Source organism: Pleurodeles waltl, chromosome 3_1 (genome assembly GCF_031143425.1).
Source record: "Pleurodeles waltl isolate 20211129_DDA chromosome 3_1, aPleWal1.hap1.20221129, whole genome shotgun sequence".
NCBI classification, from domain to species: domain Eukaryota; kingdom Metazoa; phylum Chordata; class Amphibia; order Caudata; family Salamandridae; genus Pleurodeles; species Pleurodeles waltl.
Window position 1 is genome coordinate 164,969,725 of NC_090440.1, and position 21,650 is coordinate 164,991,374.

General features: G+C 45.4%; 1 protein-coding gene across 12 annotated transcripts in view; it reads left to right on the plus strand.

The window, feature by feature from the left end:
* Nucleotides 1-21,650, plus strand: part of HERC1 (HECT and RLD domain containing E3 ubiquitin protein ligase family member 1) — a 1,155,039-nt gene that overhangs the window by 780,519 nt on the left and 352,870 nt on the right. For all 12 annotated transcript variants that reach the window (XM_069222059.1, XM_069222062.1, XM_069222061.1 and 9 more), the window contains exon 50: nt 10,674-10,887. In XM_069222059.1, coding sequence (XP_069078160.1) covers nt 10,674-10,887 — 214 coding nt within the window. The remainder of the gene's footprint in view (nt 1-10,673; nt 10,888-21,650) is intronic.

Sequence of the window (21,650 nt, forward strand, 5' to 3'; positions counted from 1 at the left end):
GTGTCTCTTCAAGGCTGATGGAACGGACCCCATTCGCTTCTGCCCAAAATGTCATAACAAGTATCCATATACAGATCAGCATCTGGTCTGTAACTTGTGTCTGTCTCCAGAGCACAAGGAGGATACCTGTGAAGCCTGTCGAGCGTTTCGGTCGAGGAAGACATTAAGAGACCGAAGAGCGAGAAGACTGCAGATGGCGTCGGCGCCGACAGGACAAGGGCGTTTCGAGGAGGAAGAAGAAACCTTCTCCATCCACGAATCGGACTCGGACGAGCTCGATCCCGAAGAAACGCCGAAAACCGTGAGTAAGACGTCCAAACATAAAACTCACGAGAAGACAACAAAAGCCCAGGGGACGCCACCGCCAACAGGCCATGGCTCAACCTGAAAAATAGGTGACCGATCATCGGCACCGAAAAAGGGCATGCATGTGGCAAAGTCATCCGACTCCGGTCGAGATACCGCCACACAACAATCTCGAGCCCGAGACAGCGGCCCGGAGCAGACTAGGCACCGAGACAGTGGCACCGAAACGGTTCGGCACCGAGACACCACGACGCCGAAAATAAAGAAGGTTTCCTCGGAGCCAAAAAAGGCGACCGAAAAGATTTTGATTCCGAAACATCCAGCCTCGGAACCGAAAACAGGTTCCTACACAGAGGAACAGGGATTGTCCTCCCAGATGCAAGGACATAAGTTCGGAGAGGAACTTGAATCTGTTGAGCCAGACTACACTCAAAGAAGGCTCCACATTCAAACGGACACAGGGAAGATAAGCGCTCTTCCCCCAATTAAAATGAAAAGAAGACTTGCCTTTCAAGAAAAGGACAAGCAGCCACAGGCAAAGGTGGCAAGACAAACCACTCCACCACCATCTCTACCACCATCAATGCACACATCACCGGTAGCCACTCCACCACTGATGCAATCCCCGACTCATACTGCAATGAGTCAAGATGATCCTGATGCATGGGACCTTTATGATGCTCCTGTATCAGATAACAGCCCAGACTGTTACCCTGCGAGGCCGTCGCCACCTGAAGACAGTACATCCTACACGCAGGTGGTCTCAAGGGCAGCTGCGTTTCATAACGTCACCTTGCATTCAGAACCAATTGAGGATGACTTTTTGTTTAATACACTCTCTTCCACTCATAGCCAATACCAAAGCTTACCTATGCTCCCAGGAATGCTAAAACATTCCAAACAAATATTTCAGGATCCTGTAAAAGGCAGAGCCATAACTCCAAGGGTGGAGAAGAAGTACAAGCCACCACCAACAGACCCTGTTTATATTACGCAGCAATTAACACCAGATTCTGTGGTTGTTGGGGCAGCTCGCAAGAGAGCAAACTCTCATACCTCGGGAGATGCACCACCTCCAGACAAGGAGAGTCGCAAATTCGATGCTGCGGGTAAAAGAGTTGCAGCACAAGCAGCAAACCAATGGCGTATTACCAATTCACAAGCACTTTTGGCAAGATACGATAGAGCTCATTGGAACGAAATGCAGCATTTCATAGAACACTTACCCAAAGAGTTCCAGAAAAGGGCACAACAAGTGGTAGAAGAAGGACAAAGTATCTCCAATAATCAGATACGGTCATCAATGGACGCAGCAGATATGGCTGCAAGGACAGTAAATACTGCAATAACGATAAGGAGACACGCATTGTTGCGTACGTCAGGATTCAAGCCGGAAATACAACAAGCCGTGCTGAATATGCCCTTTAATGAACAGCAGTTGTTTGGGCCGGAAGTCGACACTGCTATTGAAAAACTCAAAAAAGATACTGATACCGCAAAAGCCATGGGCGCACTCTACTCCCCACAAAGCAGAGGCACATTTCGCAAAACACCATTTAGGGGAGGGTTTCGAGGTCAACCTACAGAGGCCACAACCTCACAAGCAAGGCCCACTTATCAAAGCCAATATCAGCGGGGAAGTTTTCGGGGGCAATATAGAAGGGCACAATTCCAAAAAAATAGAGGGAAGTTCCAAAGCCCCAAAAACCCTCAAAACAAGCAGTGATTTCCAAGTCACACATCCCCAACACATAACACCTGTGGGGGGAGACTAAGCCAATTTTACAAACATTGGGAGGAAATAACAACAGACACTTGGGTACTGGCAATTATCCAGAATGGTTATTGCATAGAATTTCTCAAATTCCCTCCAAACGTACCACCGAAAACACACAATATGTCAAAACAACATATAGATCTTCTAGGACTAGAAGTTCAGGCATTGCTACTAAAAGAAGCAATAGAATTAGTACTAAAACACCAGAAAGGAACAGGAGTTTACTCTCTGTACTTTCTCATACCGAAAAGAGACAAGAGTCTGAGACCTATATTAGATCTCCGAACATTAAATACCTACATCAAATCAGATCACTTTCACATGGTGACATTACAAGACGTAATCCCACTACTCAAACAACAAGACTACATGACAACACTAGACCTAAAGGATGCATATTTCCATATACCGATACATCCTTCACACAGAAAGTACTTAAGGTTTGTATTCCCAGGGATACATTACCAATTCAAGGTGTTGCGCCAAGAGTTTTTACAAAGTGCCTCGCAGTCGTAGCTGCACATATCAGAAGGCAGCAAATACATGTGTTCCCGTACCTAGATGATTGGTTAATCAAAACCAACACACTAGAAAGGTGTTCACAACACACAAAGTATGTCATAGAAACCCTCCACAAACTAGGTTTCTCAATCAACTACACAAAGTCACACCTTCTGCCGTGTCAAACACAGCAATACTTAGGGGCGACAATCAACACAGCAAACTGGATTGCCACTCCAAGTCCACAAAGGGTTCAGGCGTTTCACAATGTAATACAGGCCATGTATCCAAAACAAAAAATACAAGTCAAAATGGTGATGAAACTCCTAGGCATGATGTCCTCATGCATAGAGATTGTCCCAAACGCAAGGTTGCACTTGCGGCCCTTTCAACAGTGCCTAGCATCACAGTGGTCACAGGCACAGGGTCAACTTCTAGATCTGGTGTTGGTAGACCGACAAACATACACCTCGCTTCAATGGTGGAACAGTATAAATTTAAACAAAGGGCGGCCTTTCCAAGACCCAGTGCCACAATATGTAATAACGACAGATGCCTCCATGATAGGGTGGGGAGCACACCTCAATCAATACAGCATCCAAGGACAATGGGACACTCACCAAAAACAGTTTCACATAAATCACTTAGAACTATTGGCAGTATTTCTAGCGCTGAAAGCATTTCAACCCAAAATAAGCCACAAACACATTCTTGTCAAAACAGACAACATGACAACGATGTATTACCTAAACAAACAGGGAGGGACACACTCAACACAGTTGTGTCTCCTGGCACAAAGAATATGGCATTGGGCGATTCACAACCACATTCGCCTAATAGCACAATTTATTCCAGGAATTCAGAATCAGTTAGCAGACAATCTCTCTCGGGATCACCAACAGATCCACGAATGGGAGATTCACCCCCAAATACTAAATACTTACTTCCAGAGTTGGGGAACACCACAAATAAATCTATTTGCAAGAAAGGAAAACGCATAATGCCAAAACTTCGCATCCAGGTACCCACAAGATCAGTCTCAGGGCAATGCGTTATGGATGAGTTGGTCAGGGATATTTGCTTACGCTTTTCCCACTCCTTCCATATCTAGTAAACAAGTTGAGTCAAAACAAACTCAAACTCATTCTAATAGCACCAACATGGGCAAGACAACCTTGGTACACAACACTACTAGACCTTTCAATAGTGCCCCATGTCAAACTACCAAACATACCAGATCTGTTAACGCAACACAAACAACAGATCAGACACCCAAATCCAGCATCGCTGAATCTAGCAATCTGGCTCCTGAAGTCCTAGAGTTCGGACACTTAGACCTTACACATGAATGTATGGAGGTCATAAAACAAACAAGAAAACCTACCACTAGACATTGCTATGCAAATAAGTGGAAAAGATTTGCTTATTACTGCCATAATAATCAAATTCAACCCTTACACGCATCTGCAAAAGACATCGTAGGATACTTACTACATTTGCAAAAGTCAAAGCTAGCTTTTTCTTCCATTAAGGTACATCTTACAGCAATTTCAGCTTACCTGCAAATTACGCACTCAACTTCTCTATTTAGGATACCAGTCATAAAAGCATTTATGGAAGGTCTAAAGAGAATTATACCACCACGAACACCACCAGTTCCTTCATGGAACCTCAACATTGTCTTAACACGACTCATGGGTCCACCTTTTGAGCCCATGCACTCTTGTGAAATGCAATACTTAACATGGAAAGTTGCATTTTTAATTGCCATCACATCTTTAAGAAGAGTAAGTGAGATTCAAGCATTTTCCATAAAAGAACCATTTATTCAAATACACAAGCATAAAGTAGTTCTACGGACAAATCCTAAATTTTTACCAAAAGTCATATCACCGTTCCACTTAAATCAAACAGTAGAATTAACAGTGTTCTTCCCACAGCCAGACTCTGTAGCTGAAAGAGCACTACATACATTAGACATCAAAAGAGCGTTAATGTACTACATTGACAGAACAAAACTAATTCGAAAAACAAAACAATTATTTATTGCTTTCCAAAAACCTCATACAGGAAATCCAATTTCTAAACAAGGCATTGCTAGATGGATAGTTAAGTGCATTCAAACCTGTTATCTTAAAGCAAAAAGAGATCTGCCTATTACACCAACTACACACTCAACTAGAAAGAAAGGTGCTACCATGGCCTTTCTAGGAAATATTCCAATGACCGAAATATGTAAGGCAGCTACATGGTCTACGCCTCATACATTTACCAAACACTACTGTGTAGATGTGCTAACGGCACAACAAGCCACAGTAGGCCAAGCAGTACTACGAACATTGTTTCAAACAACTTCAACTCCTACAGGCTGAACCACCGCTTTTGGGGAGATAACTGCTTACTAGTCTATGCACAGCATGTGTATCTGCAGCTACACATGCCATCGAACGGAAAATGTCACTTACCCAGTGTACATCTGTTCGTGGCATTAGTCGCTGCAGATTCACATGCGCCCACCCGCCTCCCCGGTAGCCTGTAGCCGTTTAGAAGTTGATCTTGAACATCTGTATATTTGTAAATATATTACTTTAAACTACATTATGTACATTACTCCATTGCATGGGCACTATTACTAGCATACACAACTCTGCGGGGGAAAACAATCTAAGATGGAGTCGACGCCCATGCGCAATGGAGCCAAAATGGGAGGAGTCCCTCGATCTCGTGACTCGAAAAGACTTCTTCGAAGAAAAACAACTTGTAACACTCCGAGCCCAACACCAGATGGCAGGATGTGCACAGCATGTGAATCTGCAGCGACTAATGCCACGAACAGATGTACACTGGGTAAGTGACATTTTCCATATATATATATCGACATCATTCTGACTCTCACCCACACAATAATCATCAACCAAATAAAAACACCTCACCCCCACCCCACCCCCCTCATATTAAGATAAGTCAGCACAGTTAGCTACTAGAGTGACATAAGCACAATCTCTGTGACCTAGTCAGCAAGATCTTTCCAGCAGTCATGGAAGAGTTTAGAGTCTCCCTGGCTCATACTATTCAAAATAGTGAGGATTCAGCCAAATACATGAATTGGTCTGGCCTTGGCAGTAATGATTGTTTGGAAGCAACCAGTTAGCACTAACATGTTGCTCCATCATCACACATGAATGAAATTCTCAGGCTTTTCCGGTGAAAGCATTCATTCCTAGGTACCGGGCATTTTATGGGTCCTGCTTTGTTTGTGAAAAAGCTGATTCTGTTCTAGAGAGCTTCAAGGACAGCAGGGACACAGTGCACTGCTTTTGCCATTTGTCACTTGCTAGACAGTTTGCTCATCAGTTGTGGCCCTTCTGAAGCTGCTCTCAAGGTTTGGCGTATTGGCAGCACTAGATCTCCCCACCCCTACTGCAGTCCTCTCAGCCTTTCATGGCTGGGGTGAGGGATTGGGCAGACAGAGTACGCCACCAGGGACAGCAGCCTTCTCGGTCCCCTACCCCTGCTTCATCAGCCTTCAAACTGCTTTAGTTTAACTTTATTTTCTCTTAGGGTGGCAAACTATCATGTCTGACTGATGGGCTCTCCAGAACATTCAACCGCATCTGTGCACTACCATTCTTGGCCGACCCAACACATATTCTGTCCACTTCAGAGCATCTTTCAGAGGAACTCCTGTCCATTCTGTTGCCAGATGCCTATGAAGGCAGCTCACCGCAGTCAGTTGTAGACCACCACCAGACAACAGCAAACCTGACATCAATGGGATGCTCGATCATCAAACTTTCACAGAGGTTTCCTTTTATAGGAGCTGTTTTGGACACTGTGCAATTCCAGGGCCTTTCTTCTGTCACATCAACTTTAGGGCATTCCAGCTATTATCCCATTGTTTCCGCTTTTGTCCTGGATCTCGGTGGGAGTGGCAGTAGGGCTTCATGACCTGATGGCCTCATGCATCATACTTTTTCCCTTCACAATTTGGCATATATAGGCTCTGCAGTACGATCTGAAGTTTTAGTCGGTCAAGCACAGGGAAACCTGTCAGTTGTCATCCAGGTTTCAAAAGTTACTGCACGAGATCTGTAGTGGTCGCTGCTCGACTGTAACCTGACTAGTGGGTGAACTCCCTCCCTTCCTTACACAGAGCTGTTGCTGGTGAGCGATGCACCCCTGCTTGGCTTGGGCCGTCATCTGGTAGAGCTGGTCTACGGGAGAAACCCAGCTTCACATAATTCTGCTGGAGCACAATCCATCTGACGCTGAAGGCCTTTCTGATGTCCATCAAGAGGATGCTGTTTCAGGTTCTCATTGACATTACCAGATCCATGTACTACAGCAAGCAGAACGAAGTGGGGTCTTGGGTCCTGTGTCGAAAGGTGTTGTGCCTCTGGAGTTGGTTAGGCCATCAGAATATCTCCTAGGTCGTGAACCACCTGATGAGATCTTTAAAAGGCAGAGTGTAAATTCTCAGCTGGTGGCACCTGGCAGGTTGCGAGTGGCAGTTGCACCCCAAGGTGGCACAGCGTATCTCCGACATTGGTGAGAACCCTGGCTGTATCTTTTCGCCACAGTTAAGAGCGCACAGTGTCAAAACATTTGCACATTGTAGTTCCCACAAAAGCTTTCTTAGGGAGAAGCATCCGGCTAAAGTGGAGCACATAACTCCTGTATGCCTTTCTTCCTCTGTCTCTTGCCTCGAGTTCTGAAGAAGATCAGGAACAGCTAAGTCATCCTAGATTGAGCCAGTTGAGTGTGGTACCGGAACGTTTGGGCATGAGCAGCTGTCCTCTGATCCTGCTACCGCTGCGGGAGGATATTCTGTTGTAATAGAAGGGAAGGATTATGCACATGCACAATCTAACATCTATGTGTGAAGATTGAGCGGTGGCTGTTGACTGTATTGGATCGACCATCTGAGGTTCTGGATGTCATATTTGCTGCTGGGTGTCCGCTTATGAAGTCCATTTGTGCTGGGTGCTGTGACAAATTGGTGGTGTCAATCCACAACACAGACCATTAACAGGCCAAACTGTTGAAGGTTTTATTGTTTGCTTTGTGTTTGGTCCAGTTTGGTTGTGTGGCTTTTTTGCTGGACCAACCATTTTTGTTCAAATCTCCTGTTATGATGAAGTTTATTAAAGGTTTAACACACATGTTCCCTCCCAAACCACTTGTGATGCCACAGTAGGATCTTAACTTGTTGCTGACGTTCCTTATGTCCCCATTGAAACCGATGCACAACTGCTTGTTGCGTCATCTGATGATAGACAGTCTTCCTCATTGCGTTCACTTCAGTTTGGTGCATGGATGACCTTCAGGCTCTTTTGATACAGCCACCCTACGGTACCTTTGTTGTGAACAAGCTGGTGCAGAGGACCCAAGCAGCCTTTTCTCTGAAAGTTATAACTCCTTTTCACATTGAACAATCGATCACTCTTGCAGCATTTTTTGCCACACCTTTTCCCTCGAAAGATAAGAGGCTCCATCATCTGACTCCAAAAGGGCCTTAAGCTTCTACATCGATCACACCAAAGACCATTAGGTGGACAGTCAGCTTTTTTGTGGGATCTCGATCCGTGAGAAAGGCAAGGTGGTTTATAAAAGATCCTGTCAAGGTGGATAGACCTCTACATTAAGAACTGCTACGCATTGACCAGAAAGCAGCCTCCGTAAGGACTGAGGGCCCATTTCACCAGGATTAACGCTGCCACCAATGCAGTGGCTCATGGAGTACTTGTCCTGGAAATCTGTGAGACTACGACAAGGGCATCAATACTCATAGATACAAGGTATTTCTGGTTGAAATGCCAGGTCTAACAAGAAACGCATTTTGCCTGTTTGCTCCTGCAAGACTTTGTGGTTTGAGCCCAATCCACAGACTCTTCACCTCTATTCTACAGGTGATAAGTCTGCGATTAGAAGTATCCATCAGAAGAACAAGTCAGATAGCTTCTGTAACGGTTTTCTGGTGGATGTCTATCAAACTGCAGATTCCTCACTGCCCTCTCTCCTCTCCGTTCTTTCTAGTAGTCTCTTTTCACCATCTAAAAAGGTCCCAATTCAGAGTCATGCACATTGGTACCGCCTTCTGTTTTATGATCCAGGTCTGAGGGCGCAGAAAGGGCTGGGCAAGAGATTGGCACGCAGAGGTAGCACTTATATGCAGCTCTGCTCTACCATTTCCGGAGTGTAACAAAGCCAACAAAACTTAGTACCGCAAAGGAGCAGCGCTGTTAAAACACCCAGATCTGGTCTTGGCACCTGGGGATATTGGATATTCTAAAGGTGAGGAATCCGCTGCTAGATGAAGTATCCACCAGAAAGAGCGTTAAGGAAGGTTAGTTACTTGTTCTTCTGAGGGATACTCTAACAGCAGAGTCCGCACCATCTGCCCTCTTTCAGCTTTTGTAGTGTGAGCTTCTGGTGGATCCTAAGATTCCAGTACAGATATTGCACTCAGACAGCATTTCAGTTTGTCGGTCGCTCTGCGCTGAGAGCGCAGAAGTAATGTTTAATAAACTGACATCAGCACAAGGGGATGGCATCTGCCCGGGGCTCTGTGATTCAGGTAGTATGAAGTACGGCGACCCACGTGCTGCAGTAATTGCAGGAGAGGTTTCCAAATCCAGTTTGGTACACGGGTAGATTCAAAAGGTTAGGAGCAAAAGGCTGAGTCATTTGCGGTTAGACAGCGTATCCAATAGAATTGTTTTTACCGAAGGTCAAGTAACTTGTTTGTTACTATAGAGTTTCAAACGGCCACTACAAGTTGTTTCCTGTTCATTTTGAAATCGTGGATCAGAGAGAGAGAGAGATGGGCAGAGTAAAATACAAAAGTTAATCCTCTTCGATCAAATTCATGTTTTTGTTTCCTAGTTTCATGAAAGCAGTTTGGGCCCTACTCACAAAAAACCCAAGTAGACTACGGGCAGAGATTTGCACATCAGTCTACGCGTAGGTATTTTTTTTTCTCCCCAGTTTGCATTCCAGGGCGTATGTACCAGGCGAAAGTTTCCAGGTGTACCTCTGGGAACGTCATGTAACCTTTTTCAAAGGCTCCAGATCCACCTACACCTAATGCGAACGATTGAATTTTGCGAATGCCCAGAAACGTGTGGGCATTCCCAAACTTCCAAGGCACGCCATGCCTTTGAATGCCTTCTTGAATGGGACTCGAGTGCACACTCGTGGTAAAACCATTTATTCCTGACTGGAATCACTTCGTGAAGTTCTAGCAGGGTTGGAAATAAGAGAAAGGTAACATAAGTTTGTTTGTAAACTTTAGTTAACGACCGACTTTGCCGTTGTGAACTAGCTTCTTTGTCTTTCTTACATGTTTACTTTTAGGTCTGCTTACATATTGCTTTAGTTGTTTGGGTGACCTGTCATTATTAACTCTGTAAAACATTTTATAACTATAGATACAGGGAGGGCAGTTTAATGCAACGTTCTGTCTCTTAAGGAGTATTGCGATTATTAAGCATCTAAAAAATACACTTAGTTATTACACATGAAATTATTTATTCTATGTGCATGCTATTCTTGAACCAACTTCTGAATGTTATTAGTTTGACCGCATATTCTTTCTCTTTTTTCGGAAGCACTCTGCCAGGAACGAGACCTTATTGTGGCTGCATACATTATTTTTTATGGATTGCCTCCTTCCATGAAGCCCATCACCCAAATTTACGCGAGATCAGTAAACAAGCATTGTCAAGACCACTAAGTTGTAATTTTGGGACTGTTGGCTGTGCCAATGTCTTGTGTTCATGCTGTACTTCATCAGTGAAAATGCAGGGGCTGTACAACATTAACAAAAGGAAAAAATAAAAAAAAGTGCACCACTGTATAAGCACTGCAGTGTCTTTTTTTTTATTCATGTGCTTGCATCTTGATGTAGGCTTGCACATGCGTCATCACGTAGGGACAAGCATGTGTCATTTGGTAAGTGTGTGCAAGTGTCATAATGCGGGTGCCATTTTTTTTTTTTATTGATTCAAGACATCACAGATTGATCATCTTCAATCGTTCCTTTTGTGCACTGTATGAAATAAAGTTATTGTCTCTCTTACTATTTTAGAACTTAATTTCAGCTGCCACAGGTGTCAATTTGACTACAGTGGATGATCCAATTCAAAGAAAGTTTCTACCAAGTTTTCTTAGAGGAATTGCTGAAGAAAATAAACTTGTTACATCTCCAAATTTTGTGGTGACACAGGCCCTTGTGGCATTGTTGGCAGACAAAGGAGCAAAACTGAGACCCAATTATGATAAAGCTGAATTTGAGAAAAGAGGTATAGTGTTACTCTCTTTTATTATTCAAAAGAAGTTTTGATTTATATATATTGTGGTATGTTGGTAATTAAATGTTTTCTCTTTTTTTAATCTCATAGAAACCTGTTTGTATGTTTCAAAAGTGTTTATTTCACTATATGTTGGTCCTGGCCCAGTCATTTGCACTTCTTGAAGGGCTTGTTAGCTTTACATATGTCATCACAAATTTTTCTCTCTTTGTGCACGCACATTTATCATAGTAGCAGGAACTTCTAATCACTGGCCCTGAAGAATTTGTAAACACTGGGGTGCTGAATGATCAAGAAGAGATTTGAAGGTGGTCAGTCTCATTTGTGCTTGAGCTGTTTGTGATACAGAATTGAGGCTAAGCTCCAAATGACAATTCTTAGAGTGCAGGCTGTGTTGGGTAGTATTTGTTTCTGGAAGCCTATATCCCCTGAAGAACGCTAACTTTTGGGGTGGGGCAGCAAAAGTGCTTCCTGAGATAAGGTAGACTTTCTGGTGCTACAAGATATACAGAAATTAGTAGCCTAAGTAACTCTAGTTGTCTTTTCTTGCCTTTGAAGCCAGATGGAATACAGAGCTCTTGGAAACCCAACACAATACCTCTTGTTCAGTTAGACGTCTCTTCTTGTGACAGTGTTATTCAGAACAAAATAAACTGTGGTTTGCTACTTACATCCAGAGCGTCAAGGTATTAATGACACAATCATGTTAACCCTTTCCTGAATTAATTCTTCCATCTGGATCCTGGGAAAGGAGTCTTTGGAGTCTCAACGTTATTTACCCATTCAGGGACGAACACCTTCTCTGCATCTGACATTTCATTGAAATTTTAGGTCGTCTCTGCTTCTCCAGCGGTGCAAGGGTTTCCACTTGGATAACTGGTTCTTCAAGGTTGTCTGTTCTGAAGGCACTCTATTTGACCCGAACACATCAATGGAACTATTGTACTGATTGGGTTTTTACATGAATCTACCAAAATCAAAACCTAAGTTAGTTTATACAACTCAGTTTATCAGAGGTGTGATGTACATGACTCTGGTAAAACATTCCTATTGGAGGGGTAGAGTCTGTTGGATAAAAACGTTTCATTTATTGTTGTCCAAGAAATTCAGTTTTTGTGGTTGATATTCCTAATGGTGTTCTTTAATCTTGTGTGTATCTCAAGCATAGCCGAAGAGGATATTCCTGAATATTCATTAAGGGTTAACTGATCACAGTATCCGGGAAAGCTTAGAAATTGGCTGATGTTGGGGAAGAATGTTTGTTAGGCTGTAGTGTGGGCATCACTGGATGATCACATGTTTAAGTCCCTAACATAGTGGGCAGCTCACATTGGGGAACTAAATGTGAATGGTATTTGGTCAGAACATGTCATCCACATCTGTTGATTGGCTCTCAGCGTGACAGGGAGGGAAATAACACTATGTGTTTATTTCTAGCATGTTCAATCCAACTGTGGTCTCAGTAGAGTAATCCTATGTAATGACACAAAAAGCTAGTAACCTTTGGAAATGTACACCAATTGTTTGTTTTTGTTGTTGCTCAAAGAATTTGTAGAATGTCTTGAAAAAGCACAAAATCTTGCCATATTTTTGTTTTTTTGTAAATCATATGTAGTGCATAAAAATGTGCCCCCCAGTTTATACGGGAGATCTTTTCAATATGCACCAGAGTAGATTTTATATTAAAAAAAAACCTTTGTGTTATAAATATGCACATATAAAAACATTTAAAATGATACTCAGGACCGGGGTAGGAAAACATTTCCCATTTAAAAAAATATATATATAATTTACGAAAGGCGAACTGATGCCTCAAAGGATGCGATTGCCAGGGCACATAGGTCCTTTTCAGGCATAGATTAGTTTTTAACAGCCACTGCTGACTTGAATCATCTTTAGAGCATCACCCTTCGTGCACCCTCAGGGGCCCCTCACCAAGCACATTACAGGGTGCCATTGCAGGCTGCGTGTCTTGGTGCAGATAAAAGTGAAAACACGACATGGCACACACCCTGTGTGCCATGTCCCCGAACACTGGTTATAATATATGTAAGTCACCCCTCTTAAGGCAGGGTTCATTATATTACATGTGAGGGCATATCTGCACAAGCAGATATGCCCCTGCTATGTCTGTCGATTCTCAGGCATAGTAAGTGACCAGGGAAGTAATTTTAAACACATGTGCTGGACACTGGTCACTACGAGTTCCCCAGCTTTATGATGGCTTCACTAAAGATAGGTATGTTTGGTATCAAACATCTCGTATTGGTGAACCCACACTGATGCCAGTGTTAGATTTACCAACATATGCACCCAGAGGGCACCTTACAGGTGCCCCCTGAAAACCTACCAAATACTAGTGTGTTAACTGACTGGTCCTGACCAGCTCAGCACGTTTCTGACCCCCCCAAGGTGAGAGCCAGCGCTCTTGGGTCCAGAGACAAAAGCCTGCACTGGGAGGGGGTGTCGACATATCCTCCAGGCAGGATGGACATTCCAGGGTGGGAAGCTTCAAAGGCCTGGTCTCCTTTGTAATGCGATTCAGGTCTCTCCAAATGGTAGAAATGACTAACCCCCCCTTTCCTGACCCCACTTTTGGTGGCAGAACAGGCGGGAAAATTAGGCAGATTAGCAGGTGTGCCCACTTCATGCCAGTCCCACCCTTAAGGTGCACAAGCTGAAGTGAAATTCCCTAATCTTGGTGTGTAAGGAATTAGGCCGCTAAGGTCAGGGTTATGCCCACTATCCAATGGAAGTGGTCATAGAAAGGTTGTAGTCACCCTAAAGGTTGCCAACCCATTGGCTGCCACCTGGCAGTCCCTGTAATGCCCCTAAATGGAGTATTTAGGTGGCACCCCTGAACCTAAGAACTCAGTTCCTGACGACCTAAGTAGACCAAGGAGAAAGATTAGTTAGACCTGCAAGAGAAGAGAAAAAAGCAGCTGACCTGGTACCAACCCCACCGAGTTGTCTGCAACCCTCGACTGACTCTGCACCAAAAGATGGCTCATCCTGCAGCTGAGCCTCCAGGAACCCAGGTGGACTGCATGCCTTCTGCAAAGACTCAAGACTTTCATGAGCAGCGGACCTGCTCCCCAACCAACTCTAAAGAAAGGACTCTGAGCCTCCGGGACCGCTAAGACCTGACACCTGAAGTCACCACTGCATCCGCCGCCCCTGACCCGAAGTGAAGTGGACTAACGGTGCCAGCAAGGTTCCCCAGCTCCTCAGAATTTGAGTTAATCATGGTTTCACCCCTCCTGGACTCCCCCAGCCTCTCCACACAGGCCCCCCCTCTCCTGCAGCCTTTTTGGTGAGAGAAACCCAACACCTAAAGCAACCACCACACCCGTCGCATTTGGCCTAGGTTAAAGTGGGTCCCTGGTGTCAGTGACGTCTCCAGCTCTCCTGTGCTTGAGTCTACTGTGGTTTCACCCCTCCTGCACTCCATGATGATGCCTGCAGCCTCAGAACACAGGACACCTCAACCGTGAGTGCTCCCAGACACAGAAATACTGAAGCCAAAGGACACCCCTGCATCCGTCCCCCTTGGGTCTTAGAGAAGAGACCCAAAGGGTTATCTGTGGTCCTGAGCACCCCATGTTTGTTACCTACCTGTTGGTTTTCCTCAGTTCTCTTCCTAGCCAGAGCTTGCAGCCTATTTCCACCGAGACTAATCCCCATTGAAATACTTTGGGCACCCGATGCTGTACTACACCTCTGCACCCGCCTACCATAGTGATGCCCGGAGTGACCTGTTGGTGTGGTCCTGACCCTTGCACAATACTTACATTAAGTTTCTGAGATTGGTCTTGTAAGTCGTCATAAAGTACCTGTTTGCTGACTTTGCTTTCCTCCCATAGATTAACATTGAAGAACTCAAAAATTGCAGTGTCCATTTTTGCAATTGAAAAGTATTTATGCTTAATAACATGTTTACTTTTGTATCAAAGTTATCTGTTTCAAGGTCTATTTAAAGAGAAGTGTTATTTTTCTAAATTGGCCTCTGATTTATTCTTTAAGTGCGTGTCTCATTTATTGCCTCTGTGAGTACAAGTGCTTAGCACTACCCTCTGATAAGCCTAACTGCTCACCCACACTACCACCAAATGGAGCATCTGTAAAATTGCACTGTCAACTTTCAGTACAGATTATTGCTATTTACTTGAAAACCGATTAACTTGCCAAATTGAAACAAAGTAGTGTTGATACATATGCTTGCTACTTACTTGCAAATGTACTTACCTGCAATCCGTATCTTGCGGTTCTAGAAATAAAGTAACTACATATATTTTTGCTATATAAAAACAATTGGCCTGGAGTTAGTCATTGAGTGTGTGCTTCATTTATTACCTGTGTGTGTAGAGCAAACGCTTTGCACTACCCTCTTATAAGCCTAACTGCTCGATCACACTACCACAAAAGAGAACATTAGTATTATCTACTTTAGCCTCTGGGGAACCCCTGGACTCTGTGCACACTATATCTAATTTTGATATAATATATACAGAGCCAGCTTCATACAATGTGCCTCATTCAGTGTCAGGTGTCTATCCCCGCACTTTCTTGGGAACAGTTCCCGAAGGAGAGAGCCCCAGGGCTGTTTTCTAAGCTCTCTTGAGACACAAGCCCTCTCAAAGGTTGTGAACCTCTTGGTGATAGCATCACCATCCTCATATTTGGAGACAATCCTTATGGGGCTTTTAGGGTCAGAGTACCCTACGCTGTCCCTAGATATAAAGTTGTTGTTGGCATTCATGGGTGCTAAACCTTTTTTTGTTGCTATTTTCCTTTATGTGGCCAGAAGTCTGTCCTCAAGGGCAATTTTTTGAGCCAATCTTTTTAAAATAATCTTATATTCAGAGGGTTCTTCACTTGACCTTTTGGGACCTAAGTCATCTTCACTAGAGGGAGGTGTCATCTTGGGCTGTCTGCGAGGTGCAGGTTCCTTTCTTTCAAGTGGTTGAGGATCCAGCTCCTCCTCTCTCAATCTGCCCTGATCCACACCGGGTCAGTGGCTGCCCCATCTGTAAGATTGGGCTGATCATATTCTGCCAACAGCTTCTGGAGCGTTTCAGTGGTAGGGTTTGAACCAGTTTTGATTTTGTACCCTTTACAGAGGGTCCTTAACTGCTTATGAGAAAGGGGTAAGGTCGAGCTCCTTATCCATACTATCTGAGGCACTCCTTATTTTGCTAAAAGTTGGGACCTTTTTGGAGCTACAAAAAAGTTCCTAACACATGTTTTAGAGCCCTAACTAAAGTAAGCTTTTAAAATGTTTAAACTGTTAACACTACAGGCACTTAACCATGGCCCTACCAGTACCTGTATTTGAGAAACTGCATTCTGATGCTATGTGTAGTGTTGTATGTACATGGATGTTTTAAATGCTATATTTAATGAAGACATTAAAAAACACAAGTATGAGGTTTTAGAAGAAAACTGTGTTTGTGTTGTTTTTGTATGTGTTATCCAGGACGGAGGTCCTCGGAATTACTCATCATACCATAGAGCTGTTGTCTAAAAAATCTGTGCTTCACAAGTGCGTGTGAAGTTTTATTAAAAAAACAGTGAACTGTTTGTTGAATGTCTTCTATCTATGTCATTCTGTGGTAGCCCAGCTAACAGCATGTGTTTGCGAACTGGGCTTGTAATTAGACTTTTGCCAGCAGTACATCAAACAGGTTGGCATAGCTGACATCATCCTATAGAGACTTCTTGCTGCAGATTCCTTATCTTTGAATTTCCCCAGGCGTCAGACTGGATCCGGAAACTTTTGCTTGAGCAATCCCCATGTGCGCACCATAGGGTGGCTGTGTTTGATTGCATGTGGATGTGGTTTATTTTCTTTCCGTGCCAGTTAGCCAGATCTGGAGAGAGCTTACCCCTCTGTCAGTTTTTGACAGGCCTTTTTTCAACATTTTGTTGAAGTTTTTTATTGCTGGTGTGTCGAGGATGTCATCTAGAAAGGCAGGGTTCAAACCGTGTGGCGCCTGTCACTGTGCCATGTCGGTTATGGGCCCTCACCTTATCTGCCTCTTGGGCCTTGAGCGCAACCATGACTCAGTCATGCTCAAACTGCTGGGCCATGGCACCAAAATCTTTGAAGGAGCGGTCTATAAAGATGCTTGCGGCCCCAGCAGCCGACGACACCAGCACGTGCGAGTCCTGTGAGAGCTTGCTCCCAGTCGAGAAATAGGTAACGGGACTTCACATCGTCCTTCGGCTGACACAACGAGCTGGGAACATCAGTGTTCCCAGCACAGTTCTGCTGAGCCGTTGCCCAGTCCAACTCCTCGCCTCCCCCCTGTTTCCAGGAGCCAGAGAAACACCCACTCAAGTAAATGAATTTTACAAGGCCCTGTGCAGTGTATTCAATTGGGCCGACCCCTCTGCCGCATCTTCGGGCCCCGCGGGGTCAGAGGAAGTTTCAGGTTCCGCACTGGTGGCTTTGGCCTTGGCTCTGATGGGGTCTTATGGATCCGACTGCAGATCCAGAAAGGCGCAGGTCGTACCCAGGCAATCTCCTCCAGTGCCGGTCCAGATGCTGGTGCCCCTGCAGCGCCAGCCCCATTCTGATTCCTGACGATCTGGAATGGTGATGCCTATGGTGCCCACAGATGCCAGGTTGTTGCTTGAACCTTATTTTTCACAGCCAAACATAGGAGAAGATTGGGAGGGGTCACTGGATCCTTTAGACGACCAGTTAGAAAGATCTTTGGACTGGTATGAGAAACTAGGAGAGGCCAGTGGGCTGGACACCTCTCCAGATACTGGCTTGCTCTCATCTCCCACTGTGGTTACGGAAGAGGGAGCTTCCTATGCAATGGTGTTGTGATGGGCAGCGGAGGTCCTCAACCTCACACTGCCCTCAATGACTGGCAAGACAAACATCTTTACTGAAGTGCCTCACCTGTGGGCTTCTACTTCCGAACCCCTCCTGCCCTTCAATGAAGCACTTACAGATGTCACGCTGGGAACTAAGTCCAAGCTCAGCACAGGGGCTTCTGTAAATAGGATGATCGCCTGCCACCATCACCATGCACCAGGCAACCCTAGTTTTCTCAGCCAACACCCCATCCCTGAGAGCTTTGTAGTCCAAGCCTCACCTTCCCATGGCTCATTCCCTTCTGCTCCCCCAGACATGGAATCCAAGAGGCTGGACCATCTTGGGAAGAAGCTGTCACTGCGGTCTGTGAACACGTTGTGCTTATTGGCCCATTTCGCAAACATCATTTGAGGTTTGGTTGCGCAAGTGCTGCCTCAGGTCCCAGAGGAGGACTCTCAGGCCATATTTTTCCAAGCAGTAAAAGACAGGAGAGAAGCAGTGAAGTTCTCCATTCGGTGTGGCCTGGATACGACTGACTTGCTGGGCAGAGTGGTTGCATCGACGTTGGCCTTGGGTGCCACACCTGGCTGAGAACATCTGGTTTTTCAGGGGATGTCCAGGCTACCCTTATGGACATGCCCTTCGATGGGACTCGCTTGTTTGGCGAGAAGGCAGGCTTGTCGCTTGAACTTCTTAAGGACTCCCTGGGTATGGCCAAGTCCTTGGGCCTTTTGGTGACCCCTTGTCCATGGATACGGAAAGAGCGTGGTACCAAGCCAGCCCTGTGACAGCCCCCGTCCTGCGCAACCACCCCAGTCAATGTGAGAATGTAGGCACGGTGCCTTCAGACCTAGAGGGGGCTGGAAGACAGACGTCTTCTACCATCCAGCCCCCGTCAGCTGCAGCATCAATGCCCTCCTAGTTTGGTTCTTCAGGACCATGCTTGCCCAGTTGGAGGTAGAATTCAGCATCATCTCCTCCACTTGCAGTCCGTTACATCGGAAGCATGGGTACTGCGGATCATTCGGAAGGGCTATGCCTTGCCTTACCAATCCTTTCCTCCCTCAGTAACACCAACATTCGAACTTCTGGTGAAGGATCATTTGTCTTTTCCCCGAAAGCAAGTTATGGCTCTCTTGGCCAAGGGAGCAATAGAAAGGGTCCCAATATCAGAAGTAGGTAGCAGTTGTTATTCCTGCTACTTTGATACCCCAAAAAAACAAGGGTCTTCACCCTATTCTAGACCTATGGACCGTAAATCTCTTCCTCAAGAAGGAGATGTTCAAGATGCTCAAGATGGCTCAGGTCTTGTCTGCTCTAGACCTAGAAGACTGGTTGGTAGAGCTGGACTTACAGGATGCATATTGTCATTCTCCTATGCCATACCGGCCCAGAGGCTGTGGTTCGAGATTGGCCACAAAGACTTTCAGTTCACTCTGCTGCCAGTGCCCCTCGGGTGTTCACTAAGGTGATAGCAGTGGTCGCTGCTCATCAGTGCAGGTCAGGAGTTTCAGTCTTCCCCTACCCTCGATGACTGGCTGTTGAAGGCAAGCTCGCCCCAGACAGTTGTCTCCCACCTCCAAACCTTCTGCATTTGATGGGGTTCACTATAGACGTGCTGAGTTCACACCTGACTCCCTCTCAGACACACCCTTTCATAGAAGTTGTTCTGGGCATGGTGCACTTTTGAGCTTATCCTCCAGAGCCCCAACCAGTTAGTCCAGAATAGTCAGGCTATGATACATACGTTTCAGCCGCAATCCTGGGTTTCGGTGAGACTGACTCAGTGGTTGCTGGGCCTCATGGCCTCCTGCATGGTAAATCTTGCCAAATGTCATATGCGGGCTCTACAATGGGACCTGAAGTTCCAGTTGGCGCAGCATCAGGGCAATCGCTTCAACATGGTCCAGATCTCGGAGGGAACTGCAAAAGACCTGCAGGGGTGGAGCCTCCTCTCCCTTCCCCACCCATACCTCACATTAGTGACAGATGTGTCTCTTCTGGGATGCGGCAGCCATCTGGGAGAGGTCGTGATCCAGAGGCCTTTAGTCTACACTGAAATTGAGGCTTCACATCATCCTGTTGGAGCTTTGCACGATCCATCTGGCATTGAAGGCATTTCTTCCCTCTATCAAGCTTTAGTACCCCATGCCCTACTTACTAGGGGTACCTTTTCCTAGGATGTTTAAGGGGTTGCTATAGGCTTGCCAGTTTCAGGGGAAAGAGATCTGGCACTGGGGACCTGTTTAGCAGGGACCCAGTGCACTTTCAGTCGAAATTGCACCAGAAACCAGGCAAAAAGTGGATGGGGTGACCAAGTCAAAATAAGCACTTTCCTACACTACACAAAAGAGTTCCGGGTGGACACCTAACTCTTTGTGGGCTGTATGGAAGCAAAGAAAGGGCGGCTGTACAGGATCAAACCATTTCATGCTGAGTCATTCTCTGTATAAAGATCTGCTACACCCTGGCTAAGGAGCAGCCTCCTGAGGGCTTACGAGCTCATTCCACCAGGGGAAAAGCTGCGACCAGGGTGTTAGCTTGTGGAATCCCAGTCCTGGACATCTTTCCGGCAGCAACGTGGGCATCCAAGCACACATTTGCCTAACACTACTGCCTGAATAGTCATGTCCGCGGGGATGGGCATTTCACCCCGTTCGGCCCTGCAGAAGTTCGTAGTCTAGGTGAATTTGACCACACCCCACCGGCAAGAGGATTTGGTTTGGGTGTCCTTTCAGAGGTAAAGAATCTGCAGCTAGAAGTCACTATCATATGAACAAGTTACTAACTTTCGGTAGCACATTAAATGGTAGAGACTCTATCTAGCTTCAGATTCCCTACACCCACCCATGCCTCCCCCCTCTGAAAGGGTGAGGGTGATCCCTTTTGGGGCTCTACTTTGGACACATATGCACCAGTTCTTTTCATGGCTCTGCAGTCCTGCCCAGTCCTATGGAATGTCATGATTAAAGTAACTGACATCCGCGTGCCTAGGTGGCATCTATATAGGTGACCACGACATCACGTACGGTGCCACCGCCGCCATGCAGAACCGAACGGAGCCACCTGACGGTGAGCGCAGGGGCATTGCTCGAGCAAAGGTTTCCGGATCCAGTTTGAGACCTGGGGAATTTCAAAGGTAAGGAATCTGCGGCTAGATAGAATCTATCAGATAATGCTTTACTGAAGGTAAGTAACTTGTTTGTTAGTGTAGAGCTCAGCTCATACAGGCACTGATGCTTCAAAGTATGTGAATCCCACACAAATATGTCAGCATGAGGGATTCTCAGAAAAACCTGCTCTACATGTCAGGGTCTTTTATTTAGTTTTGGGGTGTGTGGGTTGGGGTGTCTGTGTGCATCTGTCTGTCTAGTAAAGTGGTACTACATTTAACCAAGGAACCTGTAAATGAAATGTCGTAAGTGGGCCAGCAGCACTTATTGTGCCACCGACTCAAGAAGCCCTTTTAACATGTCTCTGGCGTGCCATGGCAGAGCCTGTGTGTGCAGTTCTAAACTGCCATTTCGACTTGGCAAAATAAACCTTTTGCTAGGCTCTACCCTTCATGCCAAGGTTAGAGTCTGGACAGCCCAGAGGGCAGGGTACAGTGTATTTAAAATTTAGGACATCTACTTTTAAATTTTACATGTCTTGGTAGTAAAAAAAAAAAAACTCTTAAATTCGTTTTCACTACTGCAAGGCCTGCCTCTCCCATAGGGTAACATTGGAGTTACCTTATTAGCTGTAATAAGTGATAATTTCCAAATGGGAGCAGTGGCCGCCCCATCAGTAGGATGGGGCTGCTCATATTCTGCCAACAGCTTCTGGAGCGTTTCAGTGGTAGGGTTTGAGACAGATTTAATTTTGTACCCTTTACAGAGAGTCCTTAACTGATTATGAGAAAGGGGTAAGGCAGAGCTCCTTA